Source organism: Olea europaea, unplaced genomic scaffold, assembly GCF_002742605.1.
Source record: "Olea europaea var. sylvestris unplaced genomic scaffold, O_europaea_v1 scaffold657, whole genome shotgun sequence".
Classification (NCBI taxonomy): Eukaryota; Viridiplantae; Streptophyta; class Magnoliopsida; order Lamiales; family Oleaceae; genus Olea; species Olea europaea.
In genome coordinates, this window is record NW_019264943.1 from 123,207 (window position 1) to 148,868 (window position 25,662).

Consider the following 25,662-nt stretch of genomic DNA (forward strand, 5'->3'; position numbering starts at 1 on the left):
ATTGGTTCTTACCAAGCCTACAAACGGGACCACCTACCACGGCTGACCAACGTCTACAGGGCTGACCAACGTCTATTCAGCAGACATCCAGGAATTCAAACCAACGTTTGCCTATTGAACAGTGCCTAAAGTGTGTGTGTGTGTGTGTGTAAAATTGACAATACACACTTTGACATCATCACATTTATATATTTTAGAATTTATTTTTTAAACCAGTGATCCAGATTTTGACAACATCAATGTTGTCAAGTTCAATTGTTAACAATTGTACAAATAGCATTATTCATAATTAATGCGCCAGACCAAAATGGTACAAAAATAAGGGAGCAGTTTAGCAACCTTAAGCAACTCCAAAGTACTAAATAAATAGTACAGGAGTATTTAACATTACAAAAAAATAAAAATAATGGTATTAATATATAATCGAACCACAATTTTTGTTAGTTGCATTGTGTTCTAATTTATATTTAGATCCTCAACCTTTTATAATATTTATGTCACTTACTTCTTTTCGACGAATTCTTATCTTCAATCTTTCATTATAATAGCATAGTTTGCCCTTGATGAAGATTCTTTTCATAATATTTTATTTGCGTGCATTGTAACGAGGGAAAAATATTATATCGTACTTTTGTATCTAATGGACAAATAAGTCATTTTATGCCCTCCAAACCGACTTTTTGGATAAAAACACTATTTGGCATGATATGTTTTAATTAATGGAAAATTGAGAATAAGAATACATAAATGTTATAATGAGCAAAGATTATAATTAAAATGTGTTACGTAACTAATAAAATTCCTGGAGTGTATGTAATTAATTACCTTAATGCTATATGGATATTCCTAATTCACCCTTCAATTTTAGCTATATTTCATTTTTACCCTGCTTTTTTTGGTTTCAGCTATTTGACTTTGCGGACAAATACGGGGGCAAATATGACAGTAGCATTACCTTGGCACAGAAGTACTACCGATCTGTTAGTGGATATGCTGTCTGTGAATTGTGATCCCATCCCTTCTGTCAAAATTATAATTTAAGTTTTTGGATCCGACCCAAGTTGGGGAAAAAAAATTGCAAAATATAAAATTGGACAAGAGGGTTCTAGACGGGTTTTAGTGGAGACTGATTTTGTAACTTTGTCTAAAGTTGGGGATCAACTTGCTCTTTTTTAAAGGTTGAATACCAACTTGCTAATAGAGCAATACATTGGGGACCATTTGTGCAAATTTCACCAAAAATTATATGCATAATTTCTTTTATCATTAAAATATTGTTTCAATTTTTTAATTTTTTTTTTGGGCATAGGATGAATTGCTGTGGGCAGCAGCATGGTTGTACAAAGCATCAAACAATGAGTACTGCTTGAACTACCTAGGGAACAATGGTGATGCACTGGGTGGAATTGGTTGGGCCATGACTGAGTTTGGCTCGGATGTGAAATATGCTGGTGTTCAGACATTAGTTGCCAAGGTAAATTTATTCAAAATATGCCGCTTTTTACAAATTTGCTTTAAGTTACTTAGTTTGTCAAACATGATTTTAAAAAATAAATTTTGAGCGCAATCGAACTTGTTCTTTTTTCTAACTTTACTCACGAGGGACATCAATGTTCTTTATGCTAACCTTGGCAGCTTAAACTAAATCAAATTTGTCTTAAAATGCATTTCAGAATTGAATGAAATCAATTCTTAGTTCAGTTTCCAAACTTAACAGAAAGGTTTATTGTAGTTATTGTAGAGACGAGATGATTTATCGTGGTATCAGATATCAAATTAGACAAATATATCAAAATCAAGTCAAACATCTTTTTGGCGGGGTGGTTTAACAACTCGCAACACTGAAATATCATTTCTTATAACAGGATTCAATGTGCTATATTAGAACTTCTCTAATAACTAATTTGAATGTCATCTTTTTGCAGTTCCTAATGCAAGGAAAAAGGTGGACATTACACACCAGTGTTTGAAGAGTACCAGCAAAAAGCCGAGTACTTTATGTGCTCATGCCTTGGAAAGGGCTCCGCCAATGTTCGAAAGACTCCGGGAGGACTCATTTTCCGGCAGAGGTGGAACAATATGCAGTTTGTAACAAGTGCTTCATTCCTCCTCACTGTCTACTCTGATTATCTGTCCTCTGCCGGAAAGTCCCTCAAGTGTGCTTCTGGTTATGTTCCACCCTCTGAACTTTTCTCTTTTGCTAAATCTCAGGTACAACTCTCCTCTGAATATGAATGACTCTTCAGTATAGTATAAGATTAAACACTAAAATGCCTTGTGTTCGTTTTTGTCCACTTCACGTCGCCCAACTAATATCCCCCTCCACCTCGGAAGGAGTATAATTCCGGCAATGACAAACATCAAGATTTTCTCCCTTGATAAAGCCTTTGTCCTCAGTTTTTGTTCTCTCCGAACATCATAAGTTTGGAAAACTGACAACGGACTACTCTATTGTGTGACTCTCCATTGTTCAAAGCAAGACAAGATTAAACAACCAAGCTCATACCCACCTTATTGCGAAAAAATTTTCCTTCTGATTTTGGTCCTGAACTTGGTTTTGAACTGTGTGGAGCTTAATCATATTGTTCAATTATACCCAAGGTGAAATGGAGTATATTGAATGATAATCATGAGGTTGAATTAACAAGCAGAAAGAATCTAATCTTGTTTTTTATCATGTAAGGTTGATTACATTCTTGGAGACAACCCAAGAGCCACAAGTTACATGGTGGGGTATGGAAACAACTACCCACAAGAAGTTCACCACAGAGGTTCTTCAATAGTCTCCTTTAAGGTAGACCCTTCATTTGTTAGTTGCCGAGGAGGGTATGCCACTTGGTTCAGCAGGAAGGGAAGCGACCCGAATCTCCTTACCGGTGCACTTGTTGGAGGACCTGATGCTTATGACAACTATGCTGATCAAAGAGACACAACTATGAGAAAACTGAACCTGCTACCTACAACAACGCCCCCCTTTTGGGCTTATTAGCAAGGCTACATGGTGGTCATGACGGGTACAACCAGCTCCTTCCAGGTATGTTTAGTTCAAATGTTCAATGACTTCATGTTTGCAAATCTGAAGTTTTATCTAGTGTTCGCTTACAAGACTTGAATACTTATGCATTGTCTCTTCAGTGAAACTTCCTGCATTTAAACCGGTTAAAAATCAGATTAAAGCAGCTCCAAAACTTGAAATAACACCAGCTACAGGTAACATTCTGCTGTTTCTTGAAGGTGGTTCATTTTGGATTGGAATATTAGAAAATGGATTGATTTGATTTTCATTCTATTCATCGCTCTTGCAAGAAGGGATTAGTTCATAACCCCTGACAGAATACACTTTTGGTACACATTGGAGCAACATGTCTTTTTGAAAGGATACGTCTAATGTGACAAAAACCATTTTGCAGCTTCATCTGCCAGTCCTATTGACATTGCACAAAAGGAGACAACTTCATGGCTTGCGAAAGGAAAAACTTACTACAGATACTCGACAATGGTAACCAACAAGTCTAGCAAGACCTTGAAAATTTTGAAGCTTTCGATTTCCAAGCTCTACGGTCCTATATGGGGTCTCATGAAGTCCAGTGATTCTTACTCATTCCCAGCACGGATCGACTCATTGCCTGCAGGAAAAAGCATGGAGTTTGTGTATATTCACTCTGCTTCTCCAGCAGAGGTCTCAGTCTCAAGTTACGCTCTCGTCTAAGATCAGGAAAACTAGAGACTACGTAAAGAAGTTCACAGCTTATGTGAATTCATAGTGCAAGAATTGTGCAGCTATACAAGATTTAGTCTTGAAAGTCTTCTGCATTTTTTTTTTTTTTTTTTTTTTTAACTTGCTATAAGTTTCGATTGCCAGTTAGTTTGTGATACCAGTAGGTCAAAGATTGGACGAAGAAAGGAGTGAAGAGAGGCTATAAAAGGGTGCTCATCCAGTCATCCTCTTTCTTCTCTTCTTTATTAGCCATAGATAGATTGAGAAAGAGAGAGTCGTCATAAAAAGAGTGCATTCCCTCTGTGTTGTCACGTTGTAAACTTGACAACGTTTCTCATTTGCAATACGGGTATAGTTTGTCCAAATTATGTGTTAGTTGCTTTTGTATTGTTCTATATAAATTAGTATTCTCTTAGTGTTTCGAGAAATTTCATCAATCAGTCCCTAACTTTATATATTTCTCCACCATTTACTTTATAATTCTCCACCATTTACTTTCATTTGCATATTTCCCCTTTTTTTACATTATTTCATTTACTTTTGCCTTAATTTCTTCCCCTTAAAAAGGGTAACGTAGTCAAAACATTACATTTAACACTTAATCATTGTAGACCTAGAGATCATACTCTCAATTTGAAGGTACAATGTAACTCTTCATCACTCTGAATTGAAAGGGTACTTAGCTCTTCCACGACTGTGATGACGAAAATCAGCTATACGACGGTTTAGCCGAATCTAGAGTTGTGTACAATGCCATGAACCACCACTAGTTATTGGACTATTTCCTATGAAGGCCAAATAAAAGTCAAAATGCATGAAACTCTTCATATGGCATCTACCCATGTGTAATACATCGTATCTTGACAATGGTTTTTTGCATGACTGACTCTACTTACTAACGTTGAAATTGAAACAGGTCATATATTGCTTGTGTAAGAAACAACATTCACATGAATATCAAATAGTAAATAATATTAAAGAAAATAAATTCACTAAAATCAATCCACCCAATACGTGATCCCATGCATGCACTTATATGTTTGGATGTGAAGCTAAAGACGATTGCCAATTCGATTTCATGTAGTTCTCTTTCTTCATAGTTTTTATGCTACTTCACGACACCAAAGACTATTAGGAACTATCGACTATGAACCTGAAACACATCTTCACAATTATCGGCATAAACAAAATAACTTTCTAGCTTAAAAGTCACAGCTGGCGTTGTATCCAAAAAGAAAATAATCTAAACGTTTAATAATACAATGAAATTGAGACAATTTCAGTCGTTATTAACCATATGTACATCCAAAACGCAATTTTTTTTTTATTTTTTTTTTTGGGTTCTCGACAGGGCAGAGGAATGATGACAGGTAGACATGTAAAAGTGTTACAGAAATAAAATGTGACCCCAGAAATGGTGTTATAAAAGCATAGCAACTTTATGGTGATAGCCCATAAGAAAGTTCGTCCGAGAAGCCTGCTTATTTTGCATTCTTATACATGCTGTCAATAACATTCTGCAAAACAAAGTAACCGTCTTAGGAACATAGAAACGTTGCGCATCGTTGGGTAACATAAAATTTGGCTTGTAAATACGATAACACCAGCCAATATAGCTCTTTCATTTGGGTGGTAAGAATGGCAAGATACTCAGAAAATGTAGAAAGTTCCTACGTGCCTCGAGGATAACACCAGCAACTTTCAAGAAAAGAAATATTGCTTTGCAAATTCAAGTGAGTCCATTGTTGAATATCAATGGAGAGACAAAAAGGAGCATGGTGACCAGAGAAACCAAGCAGGTGGTGGGAATACATTTGCTGACACTTTTTGTTTTTTTTTTTTTTTTTTCCCCTTTAAGCCAAAAAAGGATGGCAATTTATTAAACCAGAAACAAAAGGCATCTCATCCGATTCAATAGAAGCTCAAAGAGGTGAATAGGGTCCCAAATAATGAGAGATATGTAAAAAGCAGGTCCGATTACTCTCCTTAGCCTGGTCATAGAAAATCTACCTGGTAGTACTTAAGCAGCTGGGGCCTTTTCTTCTTAAATGTCGGAGTGAGAAGGTCTCGTTCCATGTCAAATGGTTCCGGATCAAGGTGTACTGCTTTTATCAATTCAAAACCCTTTAACTGCAAAATATGCAATAGCAAAGCTTAGAGAAGCATTGAAACTTCCAAAACATTTTTCTTCTGCTATTCTTTCAGCAACTAGCACGAAAGACAGGTGCCATCAGAATGATTAAGAAGTCTACAATGATTGAATAAAGAGGTAAGAGGAGGAAAATACCTTCTTTTCCTTCGCAGTCTTTGAGAGCTCTCCAAGTATGTGTTCTTTCACTTTTGGATTCCGACAAAGGGCATTGAAGTCCCCAGATATACCATTCTGTTCCGCCCACCGTTCAACTGCTTGTTTGCTTGGGTTGATTACAGCTACAAGAAAAGACTCAAAGCTGTTCCCGTATATCCATATCTGCAGATTAATAAATGTTAAGGTGAGAAACAAAATCTCAATCGAGATAATGTATCAATACTCAAATGTCCATCACATTATTGCATTTTACATAGACCATTTCCTTATCTTCTTTTATTTTTCCCCTGCATGTCTGATTTGCAGATAGATATCATAGAGAAGAATTTGCAACTTGTATATGCATGTGTACATAATTGTGTATATGTATCAACAGTTTGACACACATACCGATTCAATATCGGGAACTAGACCATAAATATTCTCCAAGTTTTCCACGGCAACATATTCTCCTTGCGAGAGTTTGAAAATATTCTTTTTGCGATCAATAATTTTCAAGCTTCCATTTGGTTGCCACTCACCAATATCCCCTGACAAAAGAGATTTTTATCAAAATGAAGATGAAAAGACATTCGAAATACTGAACCTTAAATTGAACTAGTGACAGAACAAACCAACCTGTGTGGAACCACCCATCAGTCAAGACTTCATTTGTAAGGTCTTCACGTTTGAAGTAGCCGGAAAATAATGTATCTCCCCTTATGCATACTTCTCCACGTGGAGTACTTGAAAGGGCATTGTAATTCATTTCGGGAACAGATTCCAGGCGCACATCCACATTGGGCACTGGAGGACCTACTGTACCCAGCATGTCCATCTCATCTGGTATAGATACAAATGTACCAGCACAAGTTTCTGTCAAACCTATATCACAGTAGAGAAATCAAGTCAGATACCATCTAGAGCTGGAAAATACCTATTACAACTGCCAATCAATTAATTTCTAGGTTAAGGAAATCAGCATTACACCTACACAAACCTATGTACTACAGGCAACAATTTATGACATTTAAAAAAGAAAATCTATCCTTGTCCCTTAATCAAGAGTATCTTCCTGTTGGGCAATTCGTTGTCAAACGACCCCCAGGGCTGTGGTGTAACTCGGTATATTTTCTCAATCGACATCGACCAAATAACTGAACGATAAATCAATACCATAATGAAATAACCCGACCCCAAAACTGTTTGGACCATTTGAAGCAACCCAATTTAATTAGTACTGCTCATGGCCCGTTTCCACTTACCTAGATGGTTAACATTTGGAAACCCACCTAGCAGCATATTTACTTACCTATTGGGCTTGACCCATTACTGTACACTAATGATACCTATATATCTTGGGCTGCCTCGTCTCTTGGTCATATGAATTCAGTCTCTACCTCTTCTCTCTGTGTGAAAACAGGCGGCTCCCTCTGTGGTTTTCTATCTACTGCTTCCTTTCCACTGCCTTTGTGTTTACTTTTTCTTTATGATTATATCTTGCTGTGCACATCCTAAGTGGGTGAACAAGAAGCAACCGCAAGTGAAAAGCGGTTCGAGGGAGTTTTGGATTGATTTTCATATTGGTGTCGATTGTTAGAGATACTGAGCCTGTATAAACCCTTTGGTGATCTTCTCTTCCGCGCAACATCTGGTATTAGAGCTTCGTGTGAGCATTTTCGGGCTGGAAATCTACTGAACAGCATCCAAGCCAATTTCTCGAAGGGGCTGAACCTGAAAGTTTCGATCGAGACCCAGCTTCAGCAAGTGAAGGCACTCCTCCACGAGTGGCGCGTGGCAGTGGTGGCACGTGCATCTCCTGCGACGGCACGTGACGGCAACTCTGGACAAGCTTTCTTCAAACAGGTTGCTCGTTTTAATTTTCTAAACGTACTAATATAGTTAATTTCGTGTTTCAGGTTATACAAAAAAATTTGGATAATTTTGCCCTTGGATGCTCAATCTGCGATCATTGGTTAATTGGATTTGAATATCTGCTAAATCTTTAGGGTGAATAATGATGGCCTTAAAGGAGCAGATTCGTATATCTCGATTTTATGGACCTTCAGATGTGATCCGCTTTGGTGAATTGGCTTATCGTGGTTAAATTTCAGCACTAGCGCGTCAGATTCTGGGCGTATAAATTGATTTTCATACTGGTGTTGATTGTTGAGGATACTAAGCCCAGTATAAAGCCTTTGGTGATCTTCTCTTCCACGCAACACTTACTAGAACACAATTAATGATATATTGTGTGATAAAACTGCAAATAATGGAATTTGTGCTCCACTCTACATTTTAATCTCCATATAAAAACCAGAAAAGGAAGGTTTACACTTTATGAACCAGAGCTATCTTACAAATATTAGGGCATCAGGATAAGAAACAGGTAGCATTATTTAGGGAAAAATCAATTCAAAAGATTAAATATAGCTTCTCACTAGTATAACAAACATAAACATAGCATTTAAAATTTTGAGGATTAATGTAAGTTGAAATTCTCAGCTGACATCTCAATGGGAAAATAACATGACATCTGGATTCCAGATCACAAAGCAAGGGGGCAATTATTAATTTTGAAGTGTTGAACAGATAAAAACACACTTCACTAGGAGCAGGAAGTCACTGTAACATGAACAAAGAGAAAAATATCCAATATTTGCAGGCATAACTTGACAGGATGAAAGCAAAATACCGTATCCTTGAAGAACATATGAACATGACACTACTCGTAGATACTCTTCTACATGAGAGGCAAGAGGCGCTGCTCCAGACAAAATAAGTCGTACATTGCCCCCTAATCCCTGTTTTACCTGAAAGAGCACGCAAAAGAAATGCAAGTTGAAACGTGGAAGAATATAAACAAAGGTATAGCAGATCCATACAGCATAAATTCACTACCTTACTGAAAACGACTTTGTCACAGAGTGGAGCAGCTTTAGAATGTTTCAGTCCCTTCCTCATATTACGTAACTTGCTGCATCAATTTTAACATGCATATTAGAACAATAGAAAACTTAAATGGTTAAGGATTCAAAATAGACAACATTTCAAGTTGAAATAGACAGAGAGGATATTAAATAGTGTAAAAAAAATAGTCAGAAGTAAAAATTCGAGTTCAGTTTGAACTTCCACGTATTACTCTTCGTCCATCAAGAACTAAGGAAAGCTAAAACAGAACTTACTAAGAGTAGGCAAAATTAAACAATGTTTGTTTAATGAAACCCCCAGCAGCAATCTTCTGTTGCAAACCTGAAATGAGCACAGAAATCAAGGACAACAAAATGCACATATCAATCCAAAGAGAGAAATTTTTTGACTACTTTGGAGAACAAACAAGCAGCAAGTTGCCTTGTCCCTCCCAGAATACATGAATTTTCCATTCCAGATTTTAAAATGTCATATGCTGCTATTTTATTAGTTCCATTACCAATATCTAACTGCTCATTTGACAAGTAAATTATTTGCATGAGGATAGGCCACTGGATTGAACTAATATAGGTTAGAAACTGGATTTCATTGTCGAAGTAGGTTATCTACACTTAAAACAGTCAAAAAGCAATATTGTATCTAATAATTTCATAAAAATCATCTAATATCAGGACTATATTTTTCAACATTCCAAAACTGTGTACGAAAATATAAATATCTACTAATTAGTAATATTTTTATAAATCTGGATGAGCAAAACAAACCTGAATAAATTCTATCTAATACCCGAGGAACGGCGCATAAAACAGTAGGTTTTAGCTCTCCAATGTCTTCAACCAATAACTTAACATCCTGCAGATAAGTTAAATTAAAAATTTATTACATAAGCTCCAGTATGACTAGAAAAATAAATGTAGCTTTCTTACCCCACGCCAAAATCCTATTGAGGCCCCATGATTGATAAAACACTCTTCGATCACCCGATCAAAGATATGTGCCAAGGGAAGATATGATAGATACACATCATTGACAGTCAACTGAAAGATAAAATAGTAAGAAGTTGAAAATCCTACTCAAATGATTCGAAATAATCAATTAATTGCTGCTTCAACGTTTTGACTGAAATTGGTAGAAACATTTTAAGCCTCCGATTGAGCCCTGTTTTAAGGGGAAAACAGGTTATGTAATATTGATTGTTTGGAGAATGTGTGGTTAAATGTAGGAAAAAATTTGAGTTTACATGTAAAATTATTTAATTGGGTGCATGGTTGAAACTTGAAAGTAGGTTTGGGGAAATGAATTTTTATAAAGTGGGGCTGAAAGAGGGGCTAAATCTTATTCATCCACTTAATCCACGACAATGTCCCGAAAGTAAATATACGATAGTTACCGATTCTTCAACACTCCTTAGAAGGCGCTTTACTCCAGCTACCAGCGTAACAATACTATTATTTGAAATCATAACGCCCTTGGGGTCGCCGGTGGTTCCACTAGTATACATAATTGTACAAATGTCACTTTTCTTTTTCACTGGTAGATCAAACTGTTTATTGTCTCCCTGCAAAATGACAGAGGTGCCATAATGAGGTCAAGCAACAGGTAAGCAACCCAAACTAATTAGAAGAAAAAATGAGAAAGTAAATTACTAGAAGGGAAGGAAAAGACTATATCCAATCATATTGGATCAATCAACATTAGATTGTATCATTAAATAATGCGGTATACACAATATACCTTTATACACATACTAGATAAGAAAGTTAATACATTTCACAAACGCAAGAGATGCTACTAAGAGAAAGATTGTATTTGCTTGTTGTGAATGGTTCATGAAATAAGCCCTAGCAATCAAGATATGGTAGCAACTACAAAGCATAGATAAATTGGATTTCATTGTCCCCACTTCCCTGCATTATCACCCCATACCAAAAAAATTGAAAATTATCCCCCCCTGCATAAGTTGCAATTTGCAGTTGCACATACATCTTCAGTAAATTGCTTTTCAGTCCCCGTGTTTTATTTCTTGGCTGAACTCCCCAAAGGACATAAAAAATTAGAAAAGGAAATGTGGTAGAAAGACAGCCTTTAAAGGCAGAATTTCAAAAGTTAGCTACTTTCTTTCAAGTCACAAAATTTACTCGATTCCATCAATTATCATAAATATTATTGGTTGACTTAACAGATACTGTTGAAATGGAAGAGAAATGAGTTAGATATTTGCAGCAAGCACATGAAACAGGGTGTTTTCCAGATAGAAGGTAATTTATGAATTACAAATTTAGATTGACAAATAACACAGATCGTCAAAACTTCAGTCTTTTTCTTTTCTAATGACTGTGCAAAATTATCAGGAACCTAAAAAATTCAGATCAAAATAACAATGTTGGTTCGCTTTCCCAATGGACCAGGCTATGTATCAGTGCTTAAATTTTCCATGTCAAGTTTAGGAGGAAATTGTCCTATATGATGTAAATAAACACAAAAATATGCATGATGGACAATACAGTAACTTTTTCAATCATTCTGCTAACAACAATTCTTCATGCTGGAAGTAGGACAACTGAAATGGATTTCAATCACTTAGTGATCAATCAAATTTTCCAGTGGCTTCTTCAGAGGAGAGAATGGAAATAAGAATTTTGTAATGGCTCCCCAGGAGAAGGACCAAGTATCCATGTAACCCATATACTCGAAGGAAAGAAAAGATCTTTGATAAGATTTCACATACAGTTGCAGCTCCTAAGCTACAGCAACATGCTTCAGTATTTAAAAGTGATAAATAGTAAAGAATTCAAAATACAATAATCAAATGTTCTGTTTTGTTTAGCAGATTGAAAAATGGGGAGGAAAATACGGTCTCATTCATGCATTATTGACATTTTTCGAGGGCATAAACAAGGTTCAACATACCAAATAAATATGATATTATAATCTTCCCGATCAAAGTCGACAGAGATGCTTAATTTCTTCAGAAAAGAATCCATAACAGCTCAAGCAAGCCTCTAACTACTGGTAAGAGAGCCAGACACAAGCCAACCACTCAATGCATAATGCCTTATTTCAAAATTTCCCCAAAGACACCATAAAATAATGAAGCAAAATTATCTAACTTCAGTGGCATGTAATATCAAAAAGAAGCAAAGAAACTTCTGCAAATTTCTGAAGTTATAGATGAGAATGCGTCTTTAAACTCGGCTCATATAGTTTATATTCCTATTTTCCAACAATTTCGTCTTCTATCCTCTCTTATTTGACATCTCGTATGCAAGTTATATTAACTTTACACTTGTATATCAATCTACTAGATTCAAGGATTTTCTTGTAAGTGTCACTAAATTTTAAGGTCCAATGCTAGATCTATTATCCCAGACTAACTACTTTACCCATCTCAGTCCATTAGATTGCAGAAACCTTTACTTAAATTTCAAGAACTTAGGCCCCAAAGTTCGTGATGCTTATGCATGAAAAGAAATTAGGACAAAATGACTTTGATACTCATCATAGCCATGTTTCTAAGCAATAAATAGGGGCAACGGGAGGTGCAAACTGGACATGACCTAATGTTCAACCTCGTAAACAAAGTAGTCACCTTAAGTTTGAAATGAGAGTCGTATGGTAGTTAGCTGAGAAGTTTTCCCACTATACTTGGCAATGAGTGAAACAATCAAGAAAGAAATAAAAGGTTGAAATCAAAAGGCTTACCAATAACAAAAATTCATTCCAAGAATATATAGCAATGCCAAATTTTTTAACTTCTTCCCTCTGTTGAAAAGTGACTTTCCCAAAGCTCACAATAGCTGAAACAAAAAATAAATAAATAAAAGAAGTTTATGTTATCACTTTTTTTGCATTTAAATCCACGAAAAATAATGAAACAGAAATCTGACATTGCTGGTGACTTACTTCTTAAGTATTTTGTTGCATTGGGAAGGGTTTTCACCAGCTGCAGGGCAAAAAGTAGATGAATTTTGGCAAAATGTAAACAAATTCAAAACTCGATACCTTAAATATTGTCCTAAATACACAGAAAAATGTTAAAACTATTGCAGCCATAAAAATCCAGACAATTAATTGTTTATGTAGCTATCAGTAAAAACAGATAAAAGTGAAAACCATGAGTACATAATAAAATAAAAAGGGAACCATAAATAAAAATCAAACAGAAAAATTCGTTGTGCAATCAAATTCCTAAAACTTGATAACTGTACCTCGGGAATCTTCTTCTCTTCTACAAAAGCAAGTGTAACCTCCGCATGGCAAATAATGAACTCAATTGCACCAGCACCTAAACCATATACAATAAACAATTTATTCTCATTGGTATCTATATGGACATGGATAGTCTTCGTACATAAGAATCGGTCAAAATCCAGAACCAATAAAAACCTATTATCTTGGCCCTCCTGGGTGATAACATTACAAAGACAACCTCACTAAAGATAAAAGCCTATTTGTCTTGTGATATGTCAGAGGAACATATCAACTGATTATGAGTGCATAAATAGACAGATGCATGCAAGAGAAAGGATGATCCATACCTAAGGTGTCATATAAGGGAACACAGTAAAGTCCATGAGCGTTACATGCCTGCATTAATTTGTTGGTGTTAGAAAATTACAGCAATATCCATACAAGATATTCACATCGACAATTTCATTGACATCTAAGGCAGAAGAATTTACCACAAAATCAAGAGATTCAGAGAGGGGAAGATGGAAAGAAAAACAGAAGCAGAGAAATGGAATAAGAGAACATATATGGACACATTTTACTTACTTCTTCATGTTAAAGAAAATTTTGAAATATATACATGTCTGCTCTGGTGGTCCTTGTGTAGTGCATCAGTTAACCAGAATTTACAACACGCAGAAAGATAAAGGAGAGAGGAAAATGGGTAACAAGTGAACGGAGCTAATGAATCCACAAAAGACATGAGCTTTATGATAAAAAAAAACAAAGGAAATTATAATCTGCGGAAATGCAAAATTTAAGAACAATAAAGAACAGGACATTTATCCATATTCTATTTGGAATAGATCAAGAATTGGCCCCAAATTGATTGGTAAACAACATCAATTGACAATATACAATGATCCTGAGGGACGATAAAATAGCTCCCTTAGGTACCATTTCAAGTGATAAAATAGCTCGGATCTATAGGAGGTTAACTAACCAATGTTGAAATACATGAGCAGAAGCAATAACAATCTTCTGCATTTCTGTGAACATTCCATAACTTAGTTTATTTGAATGAGTGATCAATGTGTGCGATACCAAATACGAGCCAGTTTACAGATATTCAGATAATATATTTAAAAAAAAAAAAAAAAAGAACAGAAAAGTAAGATCGTAAGAGAAGAACTGAAAACTATGAGAAGACATAATAGAATAGTTTATTAGAATTAGTTCATGTGACTCATAAAATAACAAGGACCTGAAGGACTACGGAGGTTATTTCTCGCACAGTTGATTATAACATGTTTTTTCTCTCATAATGATACTTACAACATGCTGCTTACATATGCACACATTCAGAGAAAAGGGAAGAGCAGAAATAGTAAAAAGAGAGTACCTCCATACTCATAATCCACTCTGGGCAATTAGCGCCATAAATACCACATCGGCCTTCCTATAATTGTTATTAAATTGAACAGAAAGTGAGATATTAAGTTTTTTGCATGTCAATTAGTATTTTATAGAAGACTGAACCTAATCAACTTTAATGAGTCATACCAGGCAGAAGTCAAATAAATCAACATAAAGAGAAACAACAAAAATTAAAAAAGAATAGAGAATACAATGTCACAACTCAGAAATCTAACAACATTTGCCAAATAAATATTTATATAACCCGTAAGCAAAGTTAACAAACCATGCTATATTTGGCAAATGAAGTACCAAGATATGACATTGAAAGTAAGAAAGTGAACCCGACATAGCTGGTTGTCTGCAAGGTAACTTTGAAATAACTTTTTAATGGTAGATTCTTCAAAAAAACTTGGGTACGGGAAAGCCTATTAAGAAGACTATGCGTCTTCATAGTGTTTGAAACTGGGAAAGCTAGCCTGATAATATGTACGACAGAATGACAGACATAAAATGACATTAGAACAGGAAAAACCCAGAAGAAAAAGATTGGCAATGGCGATTTAATTCAGATGAAGCATCCCAAGTCTTTTCATATTCTCTTTCATGCTGCGTAATTTGTAGTTGGATCCAAATGGGTTGATCATCTGCTTTTACATTGTGAAGTTGCATGGATGCTACATGGAGGATTATTGCATGAAGTAGACTTAGCTTCATTTATTCCTCTAAATGTAAATTGGTTTTTGTTTGGGAAGAAAGGCATAGTAATGTTGCTGTCCTTCAGGGTGATATAGAAAGAGAGCAATTGCAGAATTTTGAAAGAGAGAAGAAAGATATTCTTGAGTTATGGGAATAGACAAAATTCTTGTCATTGTTACTTATGGGCCTCAACATCTAAGGCATTTGTTCTCAGTTGGAAATAATTCTTCATGATTTCAAAGGACATCTAATCCCACCATGAATAATGAATATAGCCTTTTCATTAATAGAATTTCATTTCTTATCAAACACAGAAGACAGACTAGAAAGCAGCTATGAGAGAAAGTTTTGAGACACACTAGATAACAACTTACTTCCTCAATGCCGCAGCTGCGAATGGAGTTCCCAACTTTGACCACTAAGTCATATACTTCTTGGTAAGTCATCCATACATATTTATCGGGCTGTAAGTAAAAGCAACAACTCCAAAAATTAGGTGTAATACAAAACAACCACAAACTATGAACTAAGTCTTATATACAATAATTGGGGGTAGCCATGAATCCTTTCTTGCCAGTCCGCATCAAATGAAAAGGGGGGAAAATAAGTAGGAAGTCAATGTTACAAGCATGGATGCATAAATTGCTTCTACCATGCAATCTACCTTTCCATCAACGATCTCACGACGACCAAGCATTCGGTTATTTGGATATTTATCTACTGACAAACTGTGACAGAAAAAAGTTGAGTTCAATCTATGTTCAACATAAAAAGTGAAATGAAAGGCAAAGAGGTATAATTCAAGCAGTATATTTATGCAACCATACTATCAAATCAACTATTGGAACTAACTCAAGCAAGCTAATTAATCCTTCTTTTCTTTTCAATGGTAAACACTTGACTTGCTGATGCAATAATGCATAAACTAGGGCACTAACACATAGGGGAATAAAAGCGTACACTGATTATTCCAACAATTCTCAGAAAAATAGAAATAGGAAAGTATATACATTTTGGCTTGGTAGCTCATCATCGATATGAATTTGATTTAATGGTTCAGATCCAAGGTAGCCACTTGAGGTGAAAAGTTCGTGGGGCATATATGTGCATCAAAATCATCAAACTGGGGTATATCCTTATTTGTGCAGTCAAGATCATGGCTTTCATGCTAAAAACTTCCATATTCATCAAAATCAATTTTCCAAAACACAATTTCTTTTTGCTCCTATACATTTAACATATATATGCACATCAAATTGTGGTGTATACATATTGTGATATATATGTGCATCAAATTCATGTAAGTGTGGTATATCCATATTTGCGTAGTCAATTTTGTAGCTTTCAAGTTGAAAACTTCCATAACTCCATCTAAAGCAGAAACTTCAGTTTTGAGTGATGCAGCGGATAAAGACAAACTTTAACCAGTAGTAACTCAGATCTTTTTGTCAAGTCTGTGCAAAATCAATTGCAAAATTCCATATTTTACACATCAAATCTTGACATCTTATAAAAGTCAAACCTGCAATGAGACGTAATAACAGGAAGGGGGGGGAAAATAGGAAAAATCATTAACAGATTCAACACACACACTTCAAAATACCTCTCCACAATTAAACTTCGAATCCAAAACATCAAAATACGAAAATGAATTGATAAATGTTGAATAAAATTATGCAAATAAATCTCCAAATCACTTTTCAAATAAACTCGAGAACACAGAGGGTCAAAAAATTCACCGGAAAATATCCCAGCAGCAGTCAAGTCCTGGAATCGGCTCCGGAAATCCATCCTTAGCAAAAACACTTCGATAAACTGGTCCCATCGGTGGCCTAGCTTCCTTTGCTGGTTCCACTTCAACTATAAAATTCTTTCGCGGCATTTTTGATCCTTGTTTCCCTCTTTACAAAAAATACGTATATATATGTAACTATGTGTGAAAACTTGAACGATGACGAGATTTGATTGTAAGGACAATCAGGTGGTAGAGGGAAGAAAACAGAGACCACGATTTCTGCAGAGAGAGAGGAAATCGTTTGCGCAGGCAGTAATTGACTCGAAGAGAGAAGAACATGTGGGCGTGCTACTTGGACAAATCTCTGTACAAACGGGGGGCGATGTGGCGCACTATTGGAAAAGGAGATGTCCAAGAAGAAAAGTTCGAAGTACATTACAATAGCATATGTACGGGAAACTTTTGCTCGAGGTCACTTCACTTAAATATTTGTTTCATGTTAGCTTTCAAACTTCAATTAATTTCAAAATAGTCGGTTAACTTAAAACTTTTATTTCAATTTGATCATTACATAGTAGCAGCCTAAGTCACGCTTAAGAAATGAATGCGTGATATTAATTGAATTTTGCCCCTATTTGATGTAGTTAAAAATTAGATATTTAATAAAATTTAATAAAAGTTGATGAAATAAATAATTGAAAAGTTAATTGTGGATTCGTGAAATATATTATTAAAATTGATTATTGGCTATGAATTAAATTTTTGACAAATTTTAATCTACACTAAATAGGGACGAATATTTTTCCTAATGTAGAAGTTCTTTACAATATAAAAGTTTAAGATTTTCTTTATGAGTAAACTAAAAATGAGTTTGGACTTTAAATGAGAAAAAGTGAAGGGTCAAATGGTCTAATTGATGCCAATCTCGAGGTTGAAGTCTTGGTCTAATTTCTTGCTTTTCTGATTAAAGAGAGATGCTAGAGTGAGAGAAAAATGATTAACAGACAATCTGATCGACAATCACAAAATGGGGGGCCTACCTTTTTTGGACTTTTAATTTAGGTGGGGCTCGTAGACATGTGAGAGGTGGTGCCTCCGCCTCTCACAACATTTTTTTGTCACCAGGGCTTAATTATTGATTAAATTGGTGAGGTTGATTCTTACTTTTTACAACATTGCTTAAATGGTGAAATAATGCAAACTCAATCCACATTAGATATTCTATCAGACATATCACGAAGACTTGAGAAGTGGTCAAATTTAAACAAAATTATAAGTTAGCTGACCACTTTAGAATAAATTGAAGTTTAGTAACTAACATGGAATACACCTATAAATCGGGTAACCTCCAATAAAAATTTCTTTTGTATATAATTACACGTGTGGAGAGGGGTCTTTGTTGAGGGACCCATGAGGGTGGAGTTGAATATTATGTGGACAGAAATATAGGTAGTGTGGGGCCCGCCAACCCGTTCAGTTTTGGGGTAGGGAGATTGAAGAATTGTCTATATATTCCAGATTATCAAATTTAGATAGTTAATGACATTTGAAAGAGAATTATTCTTTGTGCAAAAATTCAATAATTTGGTCAAAGTCAAATCGTATTGACTGAGGTAGGGCTTGTTTGGTACCGCCGGTTTGTCATAAACTGTGACCAAATTACTCCTTTACTTTTATTATTAAAATATTTTGTACTTTGACATTACTTCTAGATAAGTAAAGGTAGTTTATTAAAATATATTTTAAGTTATTGAAGATAAAAAATTTTAGGTCTTCGCTATCCATGTTTGTGCAAATCGATTGTTTTTTTTGAGGGGTGATGAGGACGGAGGTACCAATCTTCGAACATTTGACCTTAGTTGTAAAGCAACAATTCTTAATCAATTGGGATAAGGTGAATTAATTGCGCGGATCGATTGTTTACTAATAATTTATTTTTTATTGTTAATTAAAAATGATTTTCAAATTTAAATTTGTTTATTTTCCATTTCAGAATGCTATCACTGAATGGATAGATTTTTACATATCCAATCGGACACGAATTATAGTGATATGATTTATTTATGCAGTAAAATGCAATTTTGGTGACACTGAAAATTTCAATAAACTTTGTCTGTTTACAACATGATTGAAAATATTTAACCATTTCTCCCATTTTTCAATCTAATCATTGTAGTTTAGATTAAAACATCAAACAAAAATGGATTTGTATAATTTTTTTAATATTATACCCCCATTTGAACCGTATTAAATTGATAAAGACTGTTTGGTAGTGATTATGAGAATTATTATTTTGACCGTTAGAGAGAAAAGTAAATCCAATCTATGAGTGTAAAAGTAAAAAATGACAATTGAAATAATGAAATAACAGTAAAAAAGATTGATTTTTTGAGGTGAAAAATTACCAAACAAGGGCATAATATATTATTATTTCTCTTCTTTTTAATTATACATTCTTCAATAAAATAATATTACACATAAATCAAAAACTCACATAAATAAAAAAAAATCCTTCTTTTCAACCATACATTTCAAAAAAATATTGTTTTAAAAATTAAAATATCAAATAATGAGGGCCAAGCGGGGTGTATATCGTTATGAAGGTTCTATTGACTTTCAAAAAGGAAGAAGGTTCTACTAGAAAAAGAAAAAAAAAATAAATAAATAAATTATATTGAATTATATATTAGAAAAAGCACATAATGTAAATTAAATGCACCCGTTTCTAGTTGTTGCTTATTAAAGTCAAGTCACTCTCAGTAATCTACGCTACCAAATTGAAACATTACGTTAAAATCTCCACAAAATAATATTATCAAATCAAGAATCTTTATTACTTTAACGGGATATTGATTTATTAATAAATGTAAATTCATTTTAGTTAAAATATGATATATGTCGAGCACTTTTGTACTATTTGAGTGAAAATTATATGATAACTAGTCACTGTCACGTGCATTGCACGAATTTTGTATTATCGTATTTTTATTAGCATATGAATTTTAATTTTTTAGAAAGTTTTGGAAATAATATCTAAAAATATTTCCATGATATAAGAAAATGATTGTAAATTATTTTTACAATTGTAACAGTATTGTGTTATCTAGAAAAAATATGATTGTATATTTCATGCTTGAATAAAGAAATGTACGAGGTTATACAAATTATTTTGTCTGTATTCTTTGATATTGTTGATATGATTGAATTGAATGTAACGATTATATTTCTAAATTTTGTGTAATTTAATATTGGAAAATTGAAGATTGAGCACAAAATTATAAATCGACTTGCTTATTCATATGCGTTTTATATTTTGTCCTTCATATATTTTAATATTTATTTTATGCTTATGTTGAAAAAATAAAAATCTGAAATATTTTTCTGATATTCGATTTGGTAAGTGAATGTATGGTGTACTGCATTCTAGATATTTGTAAGTGCAAAAATCGATATATACGGTAAGCTGCAAATACGGTAAATTGCCTGCATATACGGTAAGCTGCAAATACAGTAGACAGCATATACGGTATTAAAATTTATTGTAGTGGACGAAATCGGATTCATTTATATAGTATATGCACTTTACATACCGTATATGCAACATATCGTATTTACGCATACCATATTTGTATCATACCGTATATACAGCATACCGTATTTACATCATACTGCATTTACAGCATACCATATTCACACATATTGTCTTTAGATACTGTATTTGGCATATATTTATTTTTTTACATACCGTATATGCAATATATCGTATTTGCAGCTTACACTATACGCAGCAAACCGTATTTACAACATACTGCATTTGCAATATACCGTATTTACAGTATATCGTATTTACATCATATCGTATATATAGGATATCGTATTTAAAGCATACCGTATTTGTATCATACCGTATTTACAGCATACCGTATTTGCACATATTGTCTTTAGATACCATATATTGGCTCATATTCAATATTGTTTTCTTTTTTATAATTTTATTTTCGAGAATTTAAAAAAAAAAAGTGATTGTGAAATTGCTAATTTTTAAATGTGTTTTTAGTTGAAAATAAAAAATATTTTTTCATGCTATTTTGAAAAAAAAAATTATTGTAAATTTATTAGCCCTCTTTCACTGAAACTTAATTATAAGAATCCACCAAAACTAAATTTCTACATTAACTTTTCCAGTAGTTTTGGGAATTATTGAAGAAATGTAAACTATATTCTTGACTTTCAAATGCTATCCTTTGAAACATTCTGATCTATGTAGATTATTTCGTTATGGTAAAAATTTCACTTTGGTCAAGTATTATTTCGCTGTTCAAAATAATTAATCTACAAATGCATATTATCTTTCATATGAGAATTTAAGTGAATAAATTAGAATTTTGGTGGAGAATTGTTACATATATGAAATTACAATAAAATTAGATTTAGAGCTTGAAGAGAGTTTTTGTATCCTATATATATTATTTTCTTGTTTAAAGACTTATTATATATTGCTCTCTCTTGAAAGAATCTCAGTCAGCTGGACAATAAAATGGAACTACTTTGTCAGGGGAGGAAGATTTTTCAATCGGTTCAGTCATAAAGGGAAGTCAGGTCAGAAGTAAGATCATTAGTGCTACTATTCTGGTCGAATTTATGATTATTTTTCATATAATGCAAGATTATTTAATAAGCAATAAGGATTAACATTAATTAGTTAGAAATAAAATGTACTTATAGGTAAAAACACTAAGTAACGAACTTTTAAGAAAAATGTTACCATTTGCTCCGAAGGTAAGCCTTGTAGTTTTGTGTTGTACAGAGAATTGGGAAATATAGTGTTGAAGTATTAAGAAAAATATGTTTTGTTATTGTATGACATATGGAACATGGTCTTGTATTTATGCTTATCATAAGAAGATGATCTATTAGACAAATTTTTGTAAATCACTTTAGAAAACTTCCTACTCAATTTTGAGCAAATTATAAGCATGGAATAATTTTACATAGTAAAAATTATGTTTTTCAGAAAAAAATTTATCTTTCCAGTCATCTTGAGTTATAATTTTGTCTCTTTTTCTTCTCTTTCTTTTTTAATGTTTTCCTCTTTTGCTTCTTTCCTCCATTTTTAGAGTATGATATTGTATAAATTTAGGTACATTATAAAATCGAGCAATCTTACCAATCCAAGAAATATTTAATTTGACCTGAAGCAAGATATGAATGAGCTTAAGATACATTAGTTTGGTAACTTGCTAGTAGAGTTCACGAGAAATTGTAACAAAATCGTAGAACAGAAGTTAGTACTTAGAGTTTGAACAAGTAAATTAGTTTCATCAAAGTATCTGAAAGGACGATCGACTTGATTTCTCGATGAGTTTCAACACAATAATAAAGTTTGACTTGAACAATAAAAATATTAAGGTGTTTGAGAAATAAAATATGAATTGAACAAAAATTTTACAATTTGGTTGAGAGAGAGGAGTTTGAGAGAAAAAGAAATGGGGTTGTAGGAGATAAGAAAGATAAATCATGTAAAAAAGTAAGGAAAAATAGATATTGCGTAAAGAAATGGAGAAAAGTAAGGAAAGCAGAAAAGGATAAAAAAGAAAAAAGTTACCGATAAAAAAAAAATCTCTCCACACAATGTGGAGAGTTTTCTTTTTCTCTCCGCACTGTGCGGAGAGTTGATTTGTCATCTCTCTACACTGTGCGGAGTGAATTTTTTTTTACTCCGCATTGTGCGAAGAGTTTGCCAACTCTCCGCACATGGTTCAACTCTTTCTACAGTTTTTTTTTTTTTTAATATACTTTGCACTATGCGAAGAGTTTGTCAACTCTTCACACTGTGCGGGATTTTTTTTTTTACTACGCACATGGTTCAACTCTCTTCACACAATGCGGAGAGATTTTTTTCTCTCTACACTTTTTTTTTGACTCTACACATGGTTCAACTCTTTTCGCACTGTGCAGAAAGTTTTTTTTTCTCTCCGCACTGTGCGGAGAGTTTTTTTTTATTTTAATACTTAGCACTATGCGAACAGTTTGTCAACTCTTCGCACATGGTTTGCTTTTTTTTTTTTTTTACTCATAGTAGTTTGTATATATTAAAATTATAATTATTATTTTAAAACTAATGGTATGATGTGTGGAAGAACATCTGTCTGACTATAAACAAAATAGAAAATAAAAAAATGACATTATGTACAGTAAAATTGGATTAATTTGCTGTTGCATCAATAGTAGTCCTACGTTCCCCTTTTTTATAAGAAGTTGGATAGAGTAGTTTATTGACGAATGGATTACTTGATGGCTACTAAAAATACCTATAGAGAATGAACAAATTATTTGTGTTTAACTACTGTTTCTCCAAAATAAGTCCTTAGAGTATTGAAACCTTTAATAATTACTTTCTACGCGATGTAAGTATTGTACAAGATGTCGTATATGCGTTGCAAAATTTGGCAATTTGGTTTGAGTCTGAGAAAAAAAGGGTTAGCAACTTAATATACATATTTTTGGAAGAAAATAGAATTGAAAAAAATAGAAGTTCTCAAGTAAAAAGTTTTTTATGTACTTAATAAATATCATTTTATACATTCTATTTGGAATGCTATTGTGAAATTCTATTCAAATTTACATGATAAATTCTACTTGAAGTTATATTTGGAAGCTTAATTGGAAGTTGGAATTTGTGTTAAATTTGAATAGGACTTCAGAATGAATAAATAAATAAATAAAATACCTTTAGAAGGTTTTTGGATGGAGATGGGACATTAAGGCACCACAACGGAGGCGTCGGCCATGCAAAAGTTGGGCAGGGCATTGCAACGCCGCCCCACCTGTTTCAACACTTCACGATTTTTTCTGTTCAAGTCCATTTTTGACTCCGTTTCTTACGTTATAGCTTCAACTACAACTATCCTATTAGGGTTTGAACGTCCACTATCTGTTCTCTATACGTAGTTGGCTCTTCATTATGATTTAAGTAAAATTTTAGAAAAAAATGTTAGAAACATTGTAATCGCCAAATCTTTGTATTCTTTCATCATATTATGATAAAATCTCCATTCTCTACAAATTCTTTTATTCTTTTATTTCTTGTAATCAATTACTTCACATTGTAGCTATAATCTTCTAATCTCTCCAATAAATTGTTAATGGATTAATTTGGTATTACCTTTGTTTCACAACACTAGATTTTAATTTAGTACAATGATTTGAGCTCAAACCGAAAAAAATTATTATTTAAATGAGAATATTTATTTATCCAACATTCATTTAGCAGCTTTTACTATATTAGGGGTGCATAAGTTCATTAATGCCCCCGTTTTGCAACCATTTTTGAAATTCAATTTTTTTTAAAAAAAAATTATTTTCAACTATACATTTTTCAATTGAGTAATTTTGTATTTGAATCCATATTTTTTTCTTGCTATTTAATTACGCATTCTTTAAAAATTATTTTTCGCAAAATTTATTTTTAAAAATCCCTACCGAATAGAACCAAAATATCAATTGAAAATGAATTTATGTCAACTATTGAATGGATCTTATGCATATAAAACTTGAACGTACAATAAAATATGTTTCCTTTTCTTCCAAGACATATTTTATATCAATTGCTTATCAAGATAAGTTAATCAAAATTAAATGATGTCCAACTATAGGCCATAGTTGTTACAGTTGGATAACGACTAAACTAAACTCAAATTAAAACAATAATAAATGTTAGCATCATTCATAGCTATGACTATCAATTTTTTATATTTTTGACTTATATATATTGTATTATTTTAAGAAATACGCACAAAATGCTGACTTTTACAAAAACGTAAAGACCATGAAAAGGATTTAATTTTTTATTTTATTTTAAAGAAATCAAAATAAATAGATACTTTATATATTGATGTGGATCGAGTCATATGATTAATTGCAGACATGTTAAATACAATGTATTAATGGAAACATTGATACATGCACTTGGCTGCCCTCCAAGTCCAAATCCTACTAAAATAAAACAAATTTATGGAAGGAAAAATTTCATAAGTAAGATTTTAAGTATCACACATTTCAAAATTAAGAAAACGAGTTTTAAACTTCAAAAATCAGATTTTTATTAAAATTTATATATGATTTAATTATTTTATTAATTTATTTATTTATTAAATATATTTAGGTCACATATCTGTACAATTTGATCACAAATTAACGATTTAATTAATCACTTATTTTTTTTATCACAAATAAAAAAATTTATGTCCCAAGTTATTTTACGATCGCAATTTAAAATTTTTGTAAGTCACAGTTTGTTCATCAATCATAAATCAAAAAATTAATTAGTCACGCCATCAACACCACTAAAAACAACAACCAAACCTATTTTCTAAAGCACCTGAGAAGATGAAAAATTGACCGACGTTTGTCAGCGGCGCAACACTGCTATTGCGTTTAGCTCAACTTCACGGATGTGAAAATCATGAGAGGAGGAGAGAGAGAGGGAGCCACCGCCAGTGGAGAAAAGGTCGAGAGAGGAGGCTGCATGGCGTGCTTCTCTGTGTCCTCGAACGTTGGTGGCGCCGTGGTATGTTGGTGCAGAAAACAATGGTGGGCTCCGACAATCATTTGGCAACAGAGAGATGGGGTGAGAGGCAATAGAGAGACGAGGCAAAGAGAATGGAAATTAGGGGAGAGATATTTAGGGTTTGGCCTTGGTTGTTA

The 25,662-nt window shown here is 33.4% G+C and overlaps 1 protein-coding gene and 1 pseudogene across 1 annotated transcript; one reads left to right on the forward strand and one right to left on the reverse strand.

Annotated features, from left to right (window-relative positions):
• Window positions 1-4,188, forward strand: part of LOC111390193 — a 19,269-nt pseudogene extending 15,081 nt beyond the window's left edge.
• Window positions 4,189-4,868: 680 nt separating this feature from the next.
• Window positions 4,869-17,339, reverse strand: LOC111390192 (long chain acyl-CoA synthetase 4-like). Its single transcript, XM_023015198.1, has 19 exons — window positions 16,961-17,339; window positions 15,886-15,949; window positions 15,596-15,685; window positions 14,509-14,565; window positions 13,475-13,523; window positions 13,145-13,221; window positions 12,840-12,879; window positions 12,639-12,733; window positions 10,327-10,494; window positions 9,863-9,973; window positions 9,701-9,788; window positions 9,191-9,257; window positions 8,907-8,982; window positions 8,701-8,818; window positions 6,645-6,890; window positions 6,417-6,556; window positions 6,006-6,188; window positions 5,729-5,848; window positions 4,869-5,235 (listed from the first exon to the last, which is right to left on the reverse strand). Exons 1-19 carry the CDS (start codon window positions 17,101-17,103, stop codon window positions 5,200-5,202), a joined length of 1,968 nt encoding a protein of 655 aa, XP_022870966.1. The 5' UTR covers window positions 17,104-17,339; the 3' UTR covers window positions 4,869-5,199.
• Window positions 17,340-25,662: the final 8,323 nt, after the last annotated feature.

Bases quoted from the DNA above. Each gene is read 5' to 3' on its own strand.
- LOC111390192 (XM_023015198.1), bottom strand. From the start codon at position 17,103: ATGCCGCGAAAGAATTTTATAGTTGAAGTGGAACCAGCAAAGGAAGCT. The intron at 15,950-16,960 runs GTGAATTTTTTG...TTTCTGTCACAG, and splicing joins TGCTGCTGGGATATTTTCCG to TTTGTCAGTAGATAAATATC. The intron at 5,236-5,728 runs GTAGATTTTCTA...TTTGTTTTGCAG, and splicing joins AGCTGCTTAAGTACTACCAG to AATGTTATTGACAGCATGTA.